We start from the raw sequence: 21,624 nt of genomic DNA on the forward strand, positions 1-21,624 counted from the left end.
GTGAGCAAGATTTGGGCACCATTAGGTCTCCCATCTTCTCTGTCGGTGCCTTCTCAATCAATAAACCTTTCCTTATTCTAAACGCTGACGTTTTGAGTTTTGGCCTTTCGAAGTGTGGGGCGCATGAACTTGAATTTCAGTCACATACTCAGTGGGGACTGTTTATTGGCGAGAAATTTCTCACTTGTCTAGGGTTAGAGGAGTGCCCCTGCTGGGCAGTTTGTATGTAATGGGCAGTGTATCAGTCATAGCCAATTTGACGTTAATTTTTCCACTAGGGGAGAAATTTGGACCTCTAAACTCAAAGGGCACTTATTGTGCTTGTCACTCTCTGCAAGGTTCTGGGTTTAGGGAGAATGAAATATATATAATATTCTTATCATGAGAATTGTGTGGAAAGTGCCTATCACAGGGAATGAAACCAGGAACTATTTTACAGATGTTAAACATCTCCCTTCCCCTGTGCGGTAAACATCACATCCTGACTTGGCTCTGGGTTCCGGGGAATCCCCTTAACTCTCTCTCCAGATTTTTACCTCTTACTAAAGCTGCTTTTCACCACTGTGAAAAGAATCGTTACACGGCATGCTCAAAATTAATGCTGTTTTTAAATTATTTTTATTGTTATAAGTAGACAGAAACTGTGAAATTGATTTAAGCAAGATTTTAATTACTGGTTTTTGTTGTGTATGATTCTTTGCATATTTCATTAATCCTTATTTTATAACAGTCGAATAATAATCAGTCTCTACTATGACCAATTTCCCTGTTGATCTTATCAAGCTATTTCTAAAATTATACTTAAGAAAGAGTTTTAAGACAATTGGTCATTATTATACACCATCCAAAGGGACACTCGAAAAGCTAAGCTAACACATCAACTGTCACCCTCTTGGGGATTTTACAAAGATAAATTAAAAAACTGTTAATGAAACACTAACATTTGGAGTATAATTGTCACAGAAATATATAAGTATATATTATTCAAGCTGTATTTATTTTTTTGAAAAGTGGCCCCTACAGTTAATTACTAAGATTTCCTTTCAAAAGGTAGACTATCATCAGCAAAACAAAAATTTTAACTATTTCACTATAAATCTTTCAATGTGTAAAAGGAGAAAAACAATCAGGAAAATTTTTGAAAGAATTTCCAGTGGACATGTTTATAGTTGAAAGTTTCACACTGAATAAAGTGTTAACATTACTTACTTTAAGACACAAAAATGGCTCCCACACCATTAGGTCACATTAATAAAATAAAAAAAAGACATTTATTTATTTCTTACCTCTGAACTTCTTGGGAGGGTTAGCAAGGTCTCCAGCCTCCGGATGTACCACACATCTGTCATCCACTAACCTAGAAGGAAAAGCATGATGACATTGTCAACACTGTCATATTCAGAAGACATAAACTGCATGTAGATATTATACAAATACTTACAAAGAGTTTTAATGCCATTCTTCACTAAAAAACTTTTTAATAATCATGGATGTGTAAAAAGGTTCGGTTATAAAGGAATTAATAAAAGCAGGGTTTACAAAATTCAATAACAAGAAACATTGTTAAGTGACAAAAAACTGGTTAGATAAATCATGACATAGACAAACCATGGAACACTGAAGAGCTCTTTAAAATTCCATTTAAAAAATACACTGGCCTATAAAACATTTATAATATGCTGCGAAAATAAGTGGCATTAAATCAGTAAGATATCACATATATTTAGGCACGCACATACAACTCCATACACATGTAAGGAATGGATCACAGACACAAATATATTAAACTTGGTCAGATTACCTGTAGTTTCTTTTCTCCCTTTATTTTTTTTTTCCTTCTGAGTGTGTGTGTGTGTGTGAGTGCGCTTGTTGTTTTAACAAGGAATGTGTAGGCTTCTGAGGTCAGGCTTACAGAGTGACCACAGAGTGGGTGGTCAAGAGCAGGCATCCTGCATTCAGACCCTGGACCAGCCATTCCTAACTTGGTGGCCTTGGGCCTCCCTGATTACACCTGTAAAATAAGGATACGAGTACCCACCTCACAGCACTGTTAGGATGATTCAATGACTTAATATCCGTAAAGCACCAAGTACAGTTTCTGGCATATAGTAAGCCCTTAAAGAAGTATTCAATAAATAAATAAAATAGAGGATCTTTCCTGCCTTATTCCTTACCATACTGTCTGCTTCTAGAAGAGAGTCTGACACATAGTAAGTATTCCACAAATATTAATGAAACGAATAAATCGCTTTTGTCATTACAAAAACATGTTTCATCCCAATTAAAATATTTACAAGAAGCCAGTTTCTAGGACAATTCCAAGAGAGAAGCTGAATCTCTGCCCTGAGAGCTAAAAGACATGAATCTCCTGTTCAAAGAGGAATATCTAACCACCAAAGACACAAACAACCATTTTCTCCATTGACTGAGTGGTGGGAATAACTGGGTTTTTTCCCAATATATTTTAAGAATGCATATGAATTAGTTCCAAGTTTGTGAACTCATTTGAATGGAGATGCCCAAGTTGCAACTTTTTGTTTTCTTAAAAAACATGTTAGTCAGACTCACTAGAACCTATCAATGCCAGCACAGAGTAAAACCCACTTTGTGATCAAATGTCTGCTTGAATGAACTAGGATGATTAACCAAATTGAGACTTTAGTTCCTGGTTTATCTGGTTACCAGAAGCAGACACTTCCTAAATCACCAGATTTTTCTACAGCATCCAATTTCCACAAAACGGAGTGCTAATTTGGTCAAGCAATATGGTTCTTTGATTTTTTTTTTACATATATACTTCATTTACACTGGTTTACTGAAATGTGGTTTTACAAGAGCTGCCAAGCACGCTAGAAATTCCTTTTAAGAGTCTTTCAAACTGTTTTCTTAGAAGCAGGAAGTCACAAAGGGTCAAGAGAAAGTAAGCCCAAACCTCTTCAATATCCATCTTCGGTCTATAACATTAAATGCGAAAGGCTCAAGGAGTCCTGAGAATGTCACAAAATAATTTTTTTATTGTTTTAATGCTGAGGGAAAGGTCAGCTTTTCTAATTAGTTAAGACATGTTAAGAATTCAAAACATAATAATAAAAAAACATAGTCTTATTTAGAAAACATTATAATTATATAAACAGTAGCACTGACATTCTACACATTCTTTGTACCTACCCATTCCCACTGAAACACAGGATCCCACTAGAATGTCCCCTAAGAGCCCCCACGTGCATGGGCTAGCCATGAAGAAGAGTGGGAAAAATAAAAACTATAAATCAGATCACAGTACACTTGTGTAATTAAACACTTCTGCCTATCCTCAATGACCTGATAGCCCAGATAAAAATATAAAAATTAAGAGTGACTTCCATTCTAAGAATTTGTCCTTATTCCCTCTATTCAAATGTCTGTGAAAATCACAAAGACAATCACTTCATCATACAGACATAAAGAACTGGAACTATGAATGGAAGAAAGGGAAATATAGGATAGGAAGTGTACAAAGGAGTGTGAATTTGTTATAAAGATATATACGATCATTGAAGTTAAAACTTAAACAGGATTTTAACGGTAATGGTTGGCACAGCTTCTACAATATCCCCAACACCCTCTTCTCAAATACCTCCAGGGTCAGACTATTCCCCACTTACCATCTTTTTTACAATACTAATATTAGAATGTGTTTTAAATGGAGGTGGAATAGCACCCATGTTTCCCATAACAGTACTTATTACATTGTCTTATAACTGCTTGCTTAATTGTCTCAATCTTCCAATAAATTGTATCTCCATGAAGTCAGGAACTGAATCCATCTTGTATACCATTATGTCCTGGGCATCTTCTAAAATTAGTTACAGTAGATACTAAATAAGTGTTTATTATATGAATAAATGAGTCAATGAAAAATAAGACTTGCTTCCCAAATAAATTTCCCTGTTTGGTTCCAGTCCTTTTTTCTGAAACTATACAAACTAAATCTTCTCTTTCTGGAATGAACAAGACTATTGCTCTCCAGTCCTTCCTCATTTGGATATTAACCAAGGAGCTCAACATCTTTTCATATACCCCAACTGTCAACATGCCCTTTAAATGTGATCCCAGAGACTATCCACTGGAGTCCCGATGTGCCACCAGTTCTCCTCAAACATAGGAGATGCCAATAATTATTAATTGAATGAATAAATGACTTTTTGAAACATTGGCTAAATCAATAATGTTACTTTTGGTAGATCACATAAACAGTAAAAAGAACTACAACCAACAAATGGTTGTCTAATAGTAGATGGAAGAAAGGGTCGGAAATATTCCCCATCCAGATATGTCTCAGAAAATTACCCAAAATGTCAAATCCTGAAAAGGGCCAAGATAGCCTGTTCTAAATAACAATATTGTAATAGTACTTTTCAACCCAATACATCAATATACTTTTTAATGGGCTGCATTTCTTTTTCTCATGTCTAAATCAGAAAGCTAAACAGGCAATTATAGCACTAGCCTAAAATTCTCAATATGTCACTGAAAGTCAACTATCATAAAACCTGTAATCCTTCATATCTATCTTTTCTTCAGAAGGTCATAGCTATAAATTATTTGTGCATTTTATAAGGAAAAAAATCATTCAACTATTAGACCTCCAAGGTATCTATAACCAGATCTCAGTTGCTACTTTGAATGACTTTATACGTAAGTATGAATCAAAAATATGAGTCATAGTTTAATTGTATATGTAGATATACCCCCTAGAGAAATCTTGCAAACATGAATCTGGAGACATGTACAAGAGTGTTTGAGGCAACACTGTTCATGACAGCCAAAAAATGAAAAACCCAAATGTCATCAATAGTAGCATAAATAATGACTAAATGAATAATTTCATACAGTGATAACTATTTAAAAAGTGAATAAGTTGCAGCTTCATGCAACAACATTAAAAATCTCAAAAACATAAAGTTGACCAAAAAAAAAAAAAAAAGCAAGTCCCCCAAACAAATAATTGCTATTTAATTCCATTTATGTTGGAAATAAGCAAAACTAAATAGCATATAATTTAGGAATACACATGGGGTATAAATAAATTATTGTATACAAATACCTGGATATCAGACCTCTAAATAGATTTTCAAAAGAAAGTAAATTACTCTTTGGTCTTCATTCCCTTATTATTCCACCAATTGCAAAGAAAATGCCACATAATAGGTAAAATATGTTAGGGACAGCTTTCTCCTTATGAAGCTATAAGTGGTATTTCTACCTTGAATACTTTGTAAAATAAGTGTATTATTTTCCTGATATTTGCTTACCACAAATATATCTGACCTTTGTACCATTAAGTGATATAGTTCACTTCAAACACTGAAACACATTTAAATACAGTGAATTTAGGAGGAAAAAGAAGGTGGGTAATCTACAATGGACATTATTAAAAACTTTTAGCAAGAAAGACGGTTATGATTGTGTCCAGCTTCATGATCATGATGGAAGTGCCTTTAAAGTACTTTCAGAACTCTATCACAAATGTAATAATTATCCCCAACTCTGGGATTTTTGCTCCAGTGGCCATATGAATCTCGCCCTTACATATAACTTCTGGCTTCTTACCTAAACTGTCCCTCCTCCCCATAAAGCCCCATCACCCACGCATTCAACTTCTTCATTCACCTTCATTTAGAAGTATTACTAAAATAGAGGGGAAAAACAAATTTGAATCCTTGCTCGATCTGCCATGCCATATGTTTACATTAGTCACTTTTCTTCCCTATGCCTAATTTTTTAAATGGGTCAGTTGTGATCTCCCAGTTCCTTCTATTTCTGTGGTTACTCATTTCTCTGGTCCTGTTTTGTAATTAGAGTCGGCTTGTAGCATCATCCTTCAATAGCAGATTCTGACATTTATAATACCAGGGGTGCCAAAAATTGTATACAAGTGGACACTTTGGTCAACATTGCTCAAGCAGTAATCAGAAGTGTCTGGAAGCTGATGGTAACTACTTTGAGCACCTCTTGTAATTGCAGAAGTCAAACGTGACTTGTATTCATCTTTTGTTACCGGTATATATTGAATATTACAATTTTAATACAGTTTTCCTTTCTTAAAATATATATACATATTTTGGCATCCTCTGTATATTATACACTGTAGTTTGAAAGTTCAATTGTTTGGTACTGATTTTTTTTTAGTTTATGAGTTATTTTATCATTCCAAGTAAAATATTAGTATTTGACTTTGTTCCATTCATTCACCACATTTTTAGAGCACTGTATTTTAAATCTTAAGCTCTTGCCATTTAGTAATATGGACATTGTTGGTTTTCTTTACTTAGCAATACTCAAGTTGCCCAAATAAGGAGCCAACCTCAAGGCATGTAGACTCTTGTTTGCATGCCAATTAATTTGTCTCATAATTCAGAGTAACTTAACAAGAAATACTAGGTTCTACAAATGTGCAACTACACACCTTATACCTGACAGGTCCTATGGCTACATCCCTGCACAAAGCCATAAAGCATTCAAATCAAGCAAAAACTTCCCTCTGTTTGCCTGCTTTGATTTTGCAAAACTTTCTGCCAAATAGTGTCCTAACTTGTAAATCCAAAACAGATGCAATATACCAAATCTTCATAGCTGTACATATTTTGCCTGCCTAAAATAACCAGAAGGGTTAAATTCACTTCTGTTTGCCATTTGAAACGTGAGGTTTTCAAATGTTAAAACAATAACATTTAATATTACATTCCTTTTAGATGGCTTATTTCAATAATGTTTTTTACTAACACCAGTATTTTAAGCTAAAATACCTATTAAAAGGATGTTTAAGTCCATATGTAAGTTTTTCGATCATGTACAAGTTTGTTGCTACTATCATCTCTCAAATGGATTCCTTCAAAAGTTGAAACTGTGCTTGCTCCTAGGTATTTAAAATGTTTTCCATGACAGATAAAATCAGTTTAAATCACATTTAAATTATACCCTAAACTCTAAATTATTAAGTGTTACTATATGGAAACCCCTAAAAATTCTGGATGAATCCTTATGTCCAATTTTTTTGATCAGTGCCATCACCTAGACCAAATAACATGAAGATCTTTTTTTTTAAAAAAAAGGGTATCATGTGGACTACAAAATGCATGCTGTTGCTCACTTATTAACCTTTTCAAAATCACTGGGAGAAGTCATCATTTTGTGAAACAATTATCTTCAGAGTATGGATGCTGATGAAACTAGTGGGAAAGAAACTGAAAGAGTTACACATTGCCTTTCAAAGAGAAATTAATACCTGACCATGGTTTCAGAAAGGATTTGTCCATATATTTTGAAAGCTTAAAGCCTATATACAACCAAAGAAAGAAATCATGAATGTTTCTTCTCAGATCTAATAACTGCCTTTTCTGAATCCTCTCTACCCTTTCTCCTGAACCTTTTTGCACCCAGTACTATTGCCAGTCAATTTGGGTAGCATTTTCTCCTAACCTGTCCATTACTGTTCTCATGAAAGTAAAGCATTTACAAAGTGCCTTTCTCAGAATAATGTATGGGTCTCTAGACCAGTTGAAATCAATTGTTTAGTGATGGCTGAGTTGACTTTACCCTGTTTCCCCGAAAATAAGACCTAGCCAGACAATCAGCTCTAATGTGTCTTTTGGAGAAAAAATTAATACAAGACCCAATGTTATGTTATGTTATATAAGACCTGGTCTTATATTATAGTAAAATAAGACCGGGTCTTACATTAATTTTGCTCCAAAAGACGCATTAGAGCTGATTGTCCAGCTAGGACTCATTTTCGGGGAAACAGGGTAGTACCAATTCTCAATCATCTGCAAAGAGCTAGAAAATCACTGGCACTGGAAAAAGTGACTCAATACGCAAAGTTCTAGTCCAGATGTTTACTATTTCCATACTGTCATTCCTGAGTTTTCACCACCTGCTTGGCACCAATTTGGAGATGCTGTCAGGAAAAAGGACATAAAATGGGAAAGTCACCTAGTGAAACTCTTATTCCAAGTATAGACACCTCCCTTTCCCCATATTTCTGCATGTTTTAGGTCACTCTTTCACACTTTCACAGTTGTCTTTTTTTTTTTTGTCCAGAGATTATAGTTGTTATACTGCAGATTAAATTCAAGTAATAGAGCTCAAATATTTTCAAAATTCCTGATACGACAAGCAGCTATGCATGCGTCAGCAAAAATAACATCAAACAGACATTAGAAGTATCAACTAAAAATATAACTTTTATGGATGTTTACAGACATGAAAGTTTTTGGTTTTTTTAAGAGCAAAGCATAATAAGAGCCTATCAAAAATGGCCAAATGGATTTAGCAAAGAATTTGCAGAAGTGAAAAATAACCTACTTATTTGGTAAATTAGACACAGGTAATTAATTAGGCACAGATTAATTAGACACAGGTAATTAATAAACTGGAAGACAGATCTTAATAAATTACTCAAAATGAAATGGAGGATAAGAAGAATAGAGAAAATATGAAAGAAGGGTTAAGAAATATTAAAGGGTAAGATGAGGTTACCATGCGCATCTGATTAGCATCCTGGAAGGAGAGAAGAGAGAGAATGGAAGAAAGGCAATTTTTTTAAAGCAGAAACTTCTTTACTACTATAGTCATTAAAATAAGTAATCTCGTATTTTCCTTTTTGGACAATTTTCTCCCTTTACCCCTCAGTCTTGGCAAAAAAAAGGATTGTGGGTTGTGTTGACGCAAATATATGTAATGAGTTCCTTTTGGAGAGATTTTCTGTGACCTGGTTTTGCTGAACCTCAGGATTAGTCATCTGCAGGGGTATCAAAGAGCAGATTCAGGTCTCAGTGGTTATCCTGAGGGTCTCAGAAGGCTGAACTTGCAAGCCTTGGTACAAGGCTTTAGTGTTCTGGATGTTCCCTTCTTCACTTCCCATAATGACCAGAGTTCAATAAATCCTCTGACCCCCTACTTCTGGAAGGTCTTTGTAGCTATTTATTTGTAAAATTCAGTAGCAAATCTCACTGCTGTTAGCTAGACATTTCGAAGCATTCTTTCCCTCTTTCCATTTGACATTATCATTGACATTAGATCCCTTAATTCACCAATATAGTTGGGCATCACTGCACTATTGGACACATTTCCCTGTCTTTTTCCAAGGCATGAACATTCAATGATTATGAAAGTTTCATTATTGCTACTTAGTTTATACATAAGGTATTTTATGATCCCAGTTAATGAAAGATATCAGTATAGAACAGGAATAATGGAAGCATTCTATCATGATGGATCCTTCTAATTGTGAAAGTCAATGCTTCCATATTTTACCAGTCATCACAGAATACGTGAAAATCAGAGCCTAGAAGAAGCCTCCAAGAGACTGGAAATACTGACTGGGCCTTGAGGGGATTGAGCCGAACTACTGTGCTAACCCTACGATTTTGATCAACATATAGAAGTGGTGTCATGCTTTGAGAAGAGAGACAATACTTGAAAAAAAGCAATATATAATGGCTGAGAATTTCCAGAGCTAATGAAAGATATGACTCCACAAATACAGAAAATCCAATGTGATGGGCTGACAACTTCTCAAACTCTACAAGCCAGAAATAGGAGAATCAATTCTACAAATGCTGAGTGAAAATTTAGCTGTCAAATTAAAGTTGTGTACCCAGCAAAATTAACTTTTAGTAACAAGGTTAATATTAAAATATTTTTAGATAAATAACTAAGAGTTTACCACTAACAGCTGTTACTATATTTCAGGTAGAAGGAAAATTACCTTAATAGAAAAAATATGAGTTCTGAGAAGAAACAGAGAGAAGAGAAAAACTGTGAAAACATGTGAATTAATCTAGACACTGCGTACAAAAGAATAATAATGACTAACGTGAGTTTTAAAAAGCACAGCATTAAAATACTAGACAACTGCATATAAGCAGAAAGGAAGTGATCTGAATTAAATAGACCCATGGTTCTAAATTGAACAGGAACAAGTTAAAATATCAATTATCTTTATACTTTGAATATATATATATATATATGTATATATATATATATATATATATATATATATATATATATATATATATTACAATTTTAAAAGAAACTACTGAAACAACAGAAATGGAGTATATAAATATAAAACCAGTAAAGAGGGAGGAACAGATAAGATAAAAAATAACTTAAAATTCAATTGATCCAAAATGAATTAAGAAAAAAGGGAAAATTATGATTAATATAAGGCATAAAAAGAATTAAGAAAAAAGGAAACATTATGATTAATATAAAGTATAAAGAGGGTAAAAATAAGTCAGTAATAATCATAATAAATTTAATTTTAACTTATTTAAAAGACAGATTTTTTTAAAAAATAGATTTTCAGATTCGATTAAAAAATCCAGCCATATGTTACTTACATGAGTCATACCTAGAACACAAGAATAGAAAAACACATCACAGAGAAATACTAATCAAAAGAAAGCTCTGGTAGCAGTGATAGTGTACAAAAAATAGACTTTAAGGGAAAAGGAAGCAATATTCAAGATAAACAGGGCCATTATGTTAGAAGTGCTTCGGTTCTCTAAGAAAATATAACAATTCTAAATTTATAAATAATAGCCTTATATATCAAACAAAATTTATAGAACTACAGGGAGAAATGAACAGACATTATCATATTGGGAGATTTCGACACACTTCTCAATTCCTGATAGGGCAAACAGACAAAATTTAGTAAAGATACTTGCTTTGAAACACATCATTAATAAACCTGATCTAAAGGACACATGCAAAATATATAACTTCTCGTGGAAATATATGAGACTCAACAACTGGAGCAAATATTTTCTTTTTAAGCATATATGGAACAGTAATATACCGGGTCCCTCAATTTTATGGTTTTAATATCCCTACTACATCTCTAACATATAGTCTAATTTTACAGGCTTTTAAAAAATACATTATTCTTTTGGCTCATAATGAAGGCAGATTTGGCTAAAAGCCCCATACCCATCAATCATCCATGGGTTTAGGGTCTCCTTCTATGATCTCACCATATTTAACATGCATCCTTTCAAGCTGTTATTTATTGTGTTATATCTCCAGCTACATGTCTCTAATAAACAGCTCCTTAGGGACTGCAGCAATATATATTTAAGCACTGTGACTGGGATGTAGTCAGTGCACAAAAAATAACTGTTGAATGAATGAATTTATAAACTAATGGACCACAAAGGCAAAGCAAACAGATTGCAAGACAAAATGAGGTTGACAATGATATAGCAGGAAGATCATAGAGAAGGAAAGATGAAGTATGTCATAATGATACAACTGTTCATCCTTGGCTTATCCCCTCAGCAAACCATAAAGGAACATTTAAGTACATATTCTAGAAGTGGATGGCTAAAACAGACCTCAAAAAATAATCTAATCAGAAGAGTTCCTAAACAGAACAGAAGTTAGCCAAATACATTTCTTTCCTTTGAAATCGTCAGAGCACAGTGTGATTGGTGATTAGTTTTATAGCTGGTGGAAGGACCTGCCTCTTCCAGGTTCCTTTAGTATGCTATCCTCTTCAAAAAGAAATGACTATGAAAACCAACTACCACTTCCTGGCTAATCATACATAAAAGAGAAACATACTTAGGAGGAAATTGTTGGCAAAAGAAGTTCCCTGGCAAGAAAAACTTCTGGCAACAATAGACCAATTTCCACAATCATTACAACATGAGAAACTAGATTTTTTTTCCAGAAAGTTGCCAATATAAAAGTCACCTTGTTAAAGCTACAAGCAGATGACACTTGTTTCTGAGTCAACCAAGAAATGGGCCATTTCTAAGAACTGCCAGAAAAGGAAAGCAATGAAAACTCCTCTAAAAAAAAAACAAAACAAAACTTCCCATTCTCACATAATTCCTTCAGAAACACAGCTTCCAACATTTAATTAACAGTGGCTAAATGTAAATAGATACGGTTTTAAAAAAAAAAAAAAAACACCGATGTCATTCTAAAGTCACACCTATAATTAGTATGAATGGAATCAATGGGCATAAAAAAGCCATTTCTGTGCACAAAGAAAAAAAAATCCAGACTTATTTATGTTACTGGCAAGGGTCTGATTGTGACTGAAATGACAGATATACCCTCTTTTGAAGTGTTTCAATTAAAGAACAGAGACCTCTCTCTCTGGGATGGAGTGAATTGAATGAATTCTTACCCAAAAATAATGAAGTGACCCATGGGACCTCTGTGAAAGCAGAGCCGACTGAGAGTAAAATCAAAGGTAAAGAAAAGCAAGCAGAATAGTCTGATGGCTAAAAAGAGCTACACATGTGTGTTAAATTAAATTATTTCCCTTGCTTCCAAGTTGGACAAAAGTTTTCTGAAACCCCTAGAGGCTCTTAAAGTAGAATTTGTAATTAATCCTACATAATGTATTTATCTCTAAATATGCCTAGTTCTAATCCGTAATCCTTCAGACAGCGATCATCATAACCACAAGTAAAAGTTCCCAAAGAAAGATACTGGATTCTGCTAGAATAGGGCAAAAACAGGGCAATATAAATTTAACAAAATATTTTTCCTTTTAAGATTCTAGTATCACAATTGTGACTATTCCATAATAAACGTGTGATGTTGCAAAGTTATCTCTCTCAACTAACCATAAAATTGAGATAACTCTAGCACTAACTAACTTCAACACTAGCAGTAACTTCAGAGGACTGGTCTGAAAATTAACTGATTTGATAATGCAAAATTCCCAGTATGAAGTTAACATTCAATAAAGATTAGCCATCATCATCAGTATCTATTATAAATGCCCAGCACAAATACCCAATAATGATGATTAGCTACCATCATTTGCATCACTATTATTTATTCTTAACATTAATAGTTGAAAAAATTCACCAGTAAGGTAATCACATCAGAAAAACCTGAAGCTAAATCTCTTCATCAGGAAATTCATTCATTCCAGATGTTTACTGAGCAGCTACTATATGCCAGGCTTGTTCTAAGAGCAAACAAAACCAAGACTCTTGCAAATAACAAACAATAAACATAATAAATCTATAAATTACATAGTGCGCTAAGGGATAAATGCCATAGAAAAAAGGGAAACATGAAACATGATAAAAGACTTACAGGACACAGTGTGAGGGATATAAATGATGAATGTCTAAGTATTACCTTTCTTGTACACCTGAAACTAATAATAAAAAAATAAAAAAAAATAAAAAGACAGGAGGTCAAGGAGATATCTAGGAGAACTGCATTCCAGTCAGAGGGAACAGCCAGTGCAAAGTGGGAGCATATGTGGCAAGTTTGAGGACCTACAAAAAAGCCAGTGTGGCAGAGGGGAGTGAGTAAGAAGGTGAGCGATTGGAAAGGAGACCAGAAGCATCAAGGAATGGGAGGAGCCAGATCCTAAAAGGCCTCCTACGTCACCATAGAGACTGGCTTTTACTGGGAGTGAGATTAAGATAGGAGCCACTGGAAGGTTGGAGCAGAGAAAGATCAGCATGATCTGGCTCTTATGTAGAAAGATCTGAGCTGAGAATAGATTGGTGGGCATGAGGAAAATAGAAGTAGAGCCCACTTTAGAGACTAGCACAGTAATTCAGATGAGAAGAGCGAGGGTCCATAAATGTGTTTCACACAAACTATCAATATCCTAACTAAGGAGAATAGCAGGACAGTTCAGAAGAGGTATAAATAGCTATTGTCTCTTTAAGGGCTATTATATTAGTTTGGGGGTAGAATTTTGCATATTTATATTCACCACATAGTATTATGGCAATTATTATTATAGCAATATGGTTTTTACCATAAATAAGATGCAGTTAAGTACATCAGAGTCAAAAAACTAGACAGTGTATGCCACAGAGTAAACACTTCATAATCACTTATTTAATTCATTAATTCAGTAAGTTAATTTATTCAACCTCTTGTTAAAAAAGTTATTCAAACATGATTTTTAATAGAAAAAAATGGCATACCTGCTGCTCATGAAGCACACAGTTAAACATTATTTTACAATTATGTGCCACTTAACAATGGGGATACATTCTGAGAAACGTGTCATGAGGCGATTTTATTGTCGTGCAAACATCACAGAGAGATCTTCCACTAACCTAGATGGTCAAGCCTACCACACCGAGGCTGTACGTATAGCCTATTGCCCCTCGGCTACAAGTCTGTACCTCATGTTACTATACTGAGCACTGTAGGCAATTGGAATACGATAAATATTTGTGTATCTAAACATATCTACACATAGACAAGGTAGAGTAAAAATATGAGAGATAAAAATGTGATCCACCTGTATAGGGCACCTGTATATAGCCGTTTCGTTTTCTCTTGCCTCTTCTTCAGCTATGCGTTCCTGGTCCAGTTCATTAGTCAATTCCTCAGGAACCACGTCTGGAAGCTCCTCAGTTTCACCCCCACCCACACCAACTTAAAGTTGTTTGCCATTTCAACAACAACCTTGTTGATTTTTACAATCTTTTGAGTTATGATGTCGCAATGGCTACAATGTCACTAGGCAATATGAATTTTTTCAGCTCCATTATAATCTTATGGAACCACCGTCATATATGCATACAGTCTGTCATTGATCAAAAAGTCATTCTTTAGTGCATGACTGTACATGTGAAAGAAACCTTGGACATACCTTACTTTTTATTTTGCCCTTACCCTTTTAAGAACTTCCCTTTCCCAATTAAAACTCTAAGTATGGCATGGTTAAAAACCAAAGAGACCCCTATACCACTCAAGGGAGGGTATGAGACCTAGGCAGGCCTCTCTCCCTCTCATCACCCAGACACAGTGATTGGTCCACAGGAGAGTGGACCACATAACCCAGGCAGGGCCAAAGTGCCTTTACGGAAGCAGATGTGAACAATGAAAAAAAAAGGGAGAGGGTCTATCTCCCTCTAAGATCAAGCACTGTGAGGTAAAGTGTAGGCCTAGAATTGCCAGGAATCATTTTTTCCCACTATGGATGGAAAATATCTGCCAGAGAATAAAGCCTACCAGAAGGAAAGAAGTGAAGAAAGAAACAAATCCTGGTCTCATCAACTGAACCCTTGGTTCGAACTGTACCAAGAACACAATCTTGGACTTCCCAGTAATGCAAACCAAAAAGCTTATTTTTCAGTTAAACTGGCTGGGTTTCTGTTCCTTGCAAAAGAAGTAAATGAAGGTCACATAGCAAGTAAAGAACTGATAAAGTATAAGCAACCAGAAAATCCAGACTAGCCACATACCAATAAATAAAATATGTTCATTTTGTCATGGATTCATTCATTCAACAAACATTCATTTTGTGCTGATTATGAGCCAGGCACTGTCCTAGGCACTGGGGAAACAGCAGAATACAAGACAGACCAACCCACGGCTTACATTTTCATTTAAGAGCCACTATTTCTTGTTAGCTTGAGTACACCTAAGCTTGGGTCCAAGGAGTGGACTTCAGGGAGCCTTGAACACCCTCAAATATATGTAAAATCTTATGTTTGTGTGTATTCATGGGAAGTTGAAACATAAAAGTTTCTCCTAGTCTCAAAGGGACATATGACCCCAAAAAAGATTAAGAAAACTTTAGAGCATAAGCATAGCTTAGGATCAAGATGTGTTGAAATTCTTATGCAAATTCTCATATCTTAACAGCACAGTTTTGTTCAAAGAAGACACACTTGGGTGAGGGTAGGGCAATTGGGTAAGGGGGTCAAATATATGGCAACGGAAGGAAACTAGACTTTGGGTGGTGAGCACACAATAGAGCATACACATATATACACATACACACAAATTATAATGTTCTGTACATGAAATTTATATAATGTTACTAATCAATATTACCTCAATAAATTTGATATAAAAAGAACATACTCTATTTAACAGGCATTTCACAGAAATTTCACTCTCATTTAAAATATATTATAAGACTAACTCATTTAATAATTCCTTTTTCTAAAATCTAACAGCTAATAACTGGTTGCCTTAACCCCTAATGAGCTAGAGAGCATCTCAAATGTTAGCTGTATAATTAAGGGACATATGGAAAAAGAGGACAAAATAGATACTCTCCTCTAGATCACAGATTGTCATCTTTCTAAGATGCTGTTTGTGGCCAATATATAGCTTGATAATTTTTTTAATTGATGAAAAGCAAAAGAATTGCATATATCTCTTCCAAAGGAGGATCCCCCCCATTAGGTTTTAAAGGGCCCAGTTTACAAATATTGGTATCATCAACAGCCACTTTTTTTTTTCTATTCCCTTAGCAACTCAATTGGAATTTGGAAGTCACCATGTTATAATTTAATACAACAAAAGATCAGTCAAGTTGCAACAATCAAAATGTCAATAACTCTAGAAAGTTATGGTAAAAATTAATATTATAGAAGCTTCTTTTGAAGTTATGTGCTTCATCTTTAGAATTTTAAATGAGAAAAATAATTTCATAAAGACAAGATCAAGAAAGGTATCATCTGCATTCTGCCCTTCATTTGAATTGATGGAAATATCTCAGTCCCTATTTTCTGACTCTTTTCAAAGCATAGATACAGCGTATGTATGTTTCACACTTACATTTCCTGGACCTAAAAGGAAAGGTAACTACTTTCATCTACAAAATGGTTTTCTCCTAAATTGATACTGATCAGAACCCTATCCGGTAAAAGAGGAAGGAAGGAAGGGAGGGAGGGAGGGAGGGAGGGAGGGAGGGAGGGAGGGAGGGAGGGAGAAGGAAGGAAGGAAGGAAGGAAGGAAGGAAGGAAGGAAGGAAGGAAGGAAGGAAGGAAGGAAGGAAGGAAGGGAAAAAGAAAAGAAAGAGAAAAAAGAAACTAGGGTCTCTGCCTTCTCCTATTCAAAAAAGGTCTTCCAGATATGTTTAAACAGCAGCTGATTCATGCTAATTATTTTCTCACCAAAACTTCCTCTAAAAATGTGATTTGGTGGCTTTCATTTTGGCTGTTCCTACTTCTCGGATGCCAAAAGCAGATTCCTTTTCAAGGCAAAAGAACTTATTTCTCAACCCCCTGCCATCTTTAGGAATGAAACTGAAGACCGAGTAATCAACTGTAAACAATGAATTTTTTTTTTATCCTACCAAATTATCCTACCAATAATTCACTGATTCATAATCATAACCATGCTGTACTTGTCTCTGAAAGATGTCGCCCTAGGGATAGGCAATCTCGTTTGACATTTTGGTAAGATTTTTCCCAATTCCCTCCAGGATGGTATGACTCTCTTACCTCCTGGAGAGATGAGAGAAAAACAATGTCACCAGCAGCCATTTTGTCTGCATGAATAAAACCAACTACTATTTTCCAGTAGTATATGATCTCATTAGTTATCTATCTACATCTGTTTTTCTGATTGTTGCCCTTTTATAATATCAAGCTTTAAACAGATTCTGAATAAAACTTATCTACAATATTTTTTAAACTGTATTTTTGAGCAACTGTTTTTAGGGTCTAATCATTTTGCCAAACTGATGATTTCCAACCAGAGTTGTAATCAAGAAGAAAAAAACAAACCTCCACAATTACTCTATCTTATTGTACATACTATAATGACCAAACGTAGATTTGGTAATATACGCACTCTCTCCCAATTTGTACCAATGCCACTTTCAGTTTTTTAAACTTCTTTTTGTTTTGCATATGTAAGTCAGAATGCCATTCATAATAACAAATTACATGGAAAAAAATACATCCATTAGGAGACAAACAATTCTTCAACTCTATGTTGTTTCTGGGTTGTATGCTAAGGGCTTTGTCATTAAAGGGCCACATCTATGCAGGACTATGGCATCTGCTATCAGCTTAAGTAGAAATTACCCTAAATAATAAAAAATTTAAAACCTTCATGATTTCACTTGGCCCTTGCTTTTGTCCTGTCTGAAGAAGGTCTGTGAAAGGTACATGACTCATTCTGGGCTGAGATTTAGTATTACCAATAGAAACACCCTGTTCCTTTTTTACTTTCCTCTCTCAAAGTACCATAGGATAGTCCCTACAGTAAATGGTTTCCAAAAATCCTTATAGTTTTTCTCCCGCACAGTGTCCTATATTTCAATGTGAAATTAGTGAAATGGCATCTCTTTAGTTACCTGCTTTATTCAATATTCCAAACCACTGAATCCTCTCATTGCCACTTTCCGTGTGTCCACTGTTTTTAATTCCTCCCTTCTCAGTGCAGCACCACAGGATGTTCAGTCCTCCCTTCCTTTCATACACCAATCAAAAGCCTCTTCCCTGATTGTGGAAAATCGAAATTCCAAGAACTTGGCAGTACATGAACTGTTACTAGGCAAGACTCAGAAGCATGCCAAATGTGGCCTAAAGAATTGCTAAGTAGCTAAAAGTTTTCTTTAAAGAGTTTGGAATTTAAAAACAGGAAAAAAAAAAAGATGTCATAGGAAATGTTTTATGTTCCCTCATTTAATGCTACATTTCCTTTAATTTATGGATTTCTTGATTTAGACACACAATTGTGCTTAGTATTTCACCCTTTAAATTTCCCTGAACACTGGAATTCAAAAATACAGCTTTACCAGATTTTTTTTAACAATGAACAAGTCTTAATTTTCATTCTCTCTCATGTTTCAAATTAAAAAAAAAAAAAAAACAATAGCAATAACGTAGGCTACCTTAACAACACTCCAAATATCACGCTGATATGCTGAATTGTAATCAGATGACGTCTGGAGTGCAGTTTTAAAGCCACTGCCTAAAACAAGATTTTTAATTATGTATATAACTAAAATAAATTATTTCTCTTTTCAAAATATGTTCCTTCATCAAGAACACAAAACAAAATCAAGAAAATACTGGACTGTGTAACTAATTTAACATTTTCTTTTTATTAGCATCACTGCTGAAGAGGAATCATTCTTGCTTTTATAATTATAGAAAATCTGGAATAATTAGCCATTGATATTAAAATGTGTGATATGATTCAACTCTTGCTAATAAATAGGGTTAGGTGACCTCCTTATGATTTTATCATTTTTAAAAAAAAGCTAATTTTTAAAATATCTAGCACATACCAGTATAGCTTTCCAAATATTCACATAGGTGTAACACCATATTCACAAAGGACCACTGATAAACAAAAGTAATATTAGTATTCCCAATTTAAAAAGATGGGGAACTGAATTCAGAGATTAAATGATTTGTCTAAATTCTTAGAATCTCTTCAGGGTAGAACAGAGTTCAAACATAAGCAATTAAATAGCTATTTCCAAAATCCATATTGCCTTTAAAAACTCATTATCAAACACTTGTTTATTCAATGGCTTGATTTCAACCTTGAAATTAAATATGATTTCTAGATAGTCATATCATAACCTGCCAATGTCGTCAACAGTTCAAGATGGATTGAGTTTTAAACATTTAAGATAGGAGCAAAAAACAAACAAAAACATGGATTAAAGATATTGACCCTTAGAGTTACAAAAACTTTACTGTGGCTGTTCTAAAAGGTTACACAAAGATCCCATTTCAAATATTACATATTAATTAGAAATTATAATTCACATCTAGGTCTGGCACAAAATATGTTTGTTTTACTGGGGAAATATTTAAATAAAAGCATTTTAGCTTTTAATTATTTTTAAGATTTAAATTTTTAAGATTTAAATTAATGACTGAGATTTTCAAGATTTAAATTAATGATTTTTAATTTAAAAATTTGTATTTTAAATTCTGCTTATATTGCACCCTGCTTTGTACCCATATCCATCATAATAATTAATTCTTGTACATTGTGCACAAATAAGGTACCAAAATTATTCCATAAAGTTGATAAGCTACTCGTGTCTAAACAAAGGCTCTCTAAACTAAAAGCAAATACATTCACAATCAAATTTACTGTGAGAAATAGAGATTCAAATACATAAACTTTCCTGGATGAGATTCACTTATCAAAGCACATTTATTCGTGTTTATGAATAATGTACTCATTTTGATAAAATTTGTGCCATAAATTCCCTCCGTTTTTTATTTTCTACCAACATTATTGAGGTATCATTTAGGTACACTAAACTAGTGTCTTCCCCTTTTGACGCCTCACCATGACCCCCCAACCCTTGATTTCCTCAGAATCTTCTCCTTCAGGAGCTGACGCCAGAGAAAAGTTTAGACAAAACCAGACTGCTGAAGCATGTAAAAGTACTCAGATAATTCTCCTTTTCATCAAGAAGTAGACTCCATCTAAAACAGTAATTGTATAAAGCTATAAAGTAGTAAACTGAAAAGAAAATAGTCTTATGAAGTACCCAAAATAACTAAGGGCTTCACATTTTCAACATGATTGTAAGGACACAGGAGACATGGCTTCATGTTGTCTTTGTCTTTCCAGCATCCACTCACTGCCTTCCTCCCGTCTGGCAACAGAACCCTGACAGAAGAATGGAGAAAGGCTCTTCTTCTCCCACTCAGAGTATGAGGACGCCCCCTTTGCAATCAGAGCATCTCATCCCCTGGCCACAGTGTTTGGCTAAAGATGAGATCTTTATCCTGGTCATTGCAACAGTGATGACTGCAGTAGCACTCCTAGAGTTTGGGGAAATGAAGTGCTCTCTTTTCAGCCCTGGGTGTAGGAGAATGAGGTACATTAAGGCTGGAGCTGATAGCCATGCTGCCACCAGAGGCAGGGGGCCTGCCCAAGAATGGGACAAATACAGAAAATAAAACAGAATCAAGGACAGAGAAGGTCTGGAACAATGTTAGCCTAGATTTTTCAGTTACTTTAATATCAAAGTTCTGTTCTTTGCTGACACAGTTGTTCCAGTTGGGTTTTCTTTTTCTTGCAACCAGAAGACATCCTGATTAATAAATGGTCTTCAGATTCACTAGTTCTGTCATAACAAGGAATGTGGCACTTGTCAAGCTTTCATCCATTACTAGTTACTCCAATAGACTGGAAATAGCAAACTGACATAAACTGTATCATAAGGAATTTATGTTAACTGAAAGGAAATCTTTTCTCATAGAGAAATTTTCAAACAAGGGTTTGCATAGTGCTTTTTTTAAAGTATTTTTTAATGGTTCAATTTTAAAGAGTTCAGCAATAATTTATACATGTACACAATAACACATACACACACACACACACAAAGATTCTGGTAAATAGTAAAATCTCCTTTTATAGCGTAACTAAAAGAAGGCTAGAGCCTGAATGATTTTTCTCCATTGGGTATATCTAAGAGGGAGGAGCTAGATACATTCTCTATGCTTTTCAGATCCCCATGATTTAATCTAGAAATCATTAGTATTCCCAAGAGAAATAACTATCATAATTTGATTGGTCACTGCTTAAAATACAAAAAGACTGTCCTAGACAAATTTGTTTATTTGTAAACTGATTATCCAAATCAGATAAATGTTTTGTTCATCCCTCTAAGTCACCGAAGTTCAATAGGAATTCTTGGCCAATAGGAAACATCAGGGAAAGGACAGTAGCACCAGCTGCCCAGTGGAAACCTGTGAAAAACCTCCAGCCTAATGGCGCCAAAGCAAACATTTGTTTTGTCTCAATAAATAAAACAAACTTGTCTTATTTTACCTCTATATTCTAGCAGAAAAGAAATGTTAGCAACTAAGATCACATGTTGGCTTTAAAATGTAGCAAGACTGG

At 34.5% G+C, this 21,624-nt stretch overlaps 1 protein-coding gene across 3 annotated transcripts in view; it reads right to left on the reverse strand.

Moving 5' to 3' along the window:
• Positions 1–21,624, reverse strand: part of ITPR2 (inositol 1,4,5-trisphosphate receptor type 2) — a 438,931-nt gene that overhangs the window by 398,548 nt on the left and 18,759 nt on the right. For 2 of the 3 annotated variants that reach the window (XM_081060952.1, XM_081060955.1), the window contains exon 2: positions 1,287–1,357. In XM_081060952.1, the coding sequence (XP_080917078.1) occupies positions 1,287–1,357 (71 nt within the window). Of the gene's footprint in view, positions 1–1,286; positions 1,358–18,094; positions 18,146–21,624 lie in introns of those variants that run through there. The other variant, XM_081060953.1, reaches the window with a different exon arrangement.

Source organism: Rhinolophus hipposideros, assembly GCF_964194185.1.
Source record: "Rhinolophus hipposideros genome assembly, chromosome: 9".
Taxonomy (NCBI): domain Eukaryota; kingdom Metazoa; phylum Chordata; class Mammalia; order Chiroptera; family Rhinolophidae; genus Rhinolophus; species Rhinolophus hipposideros.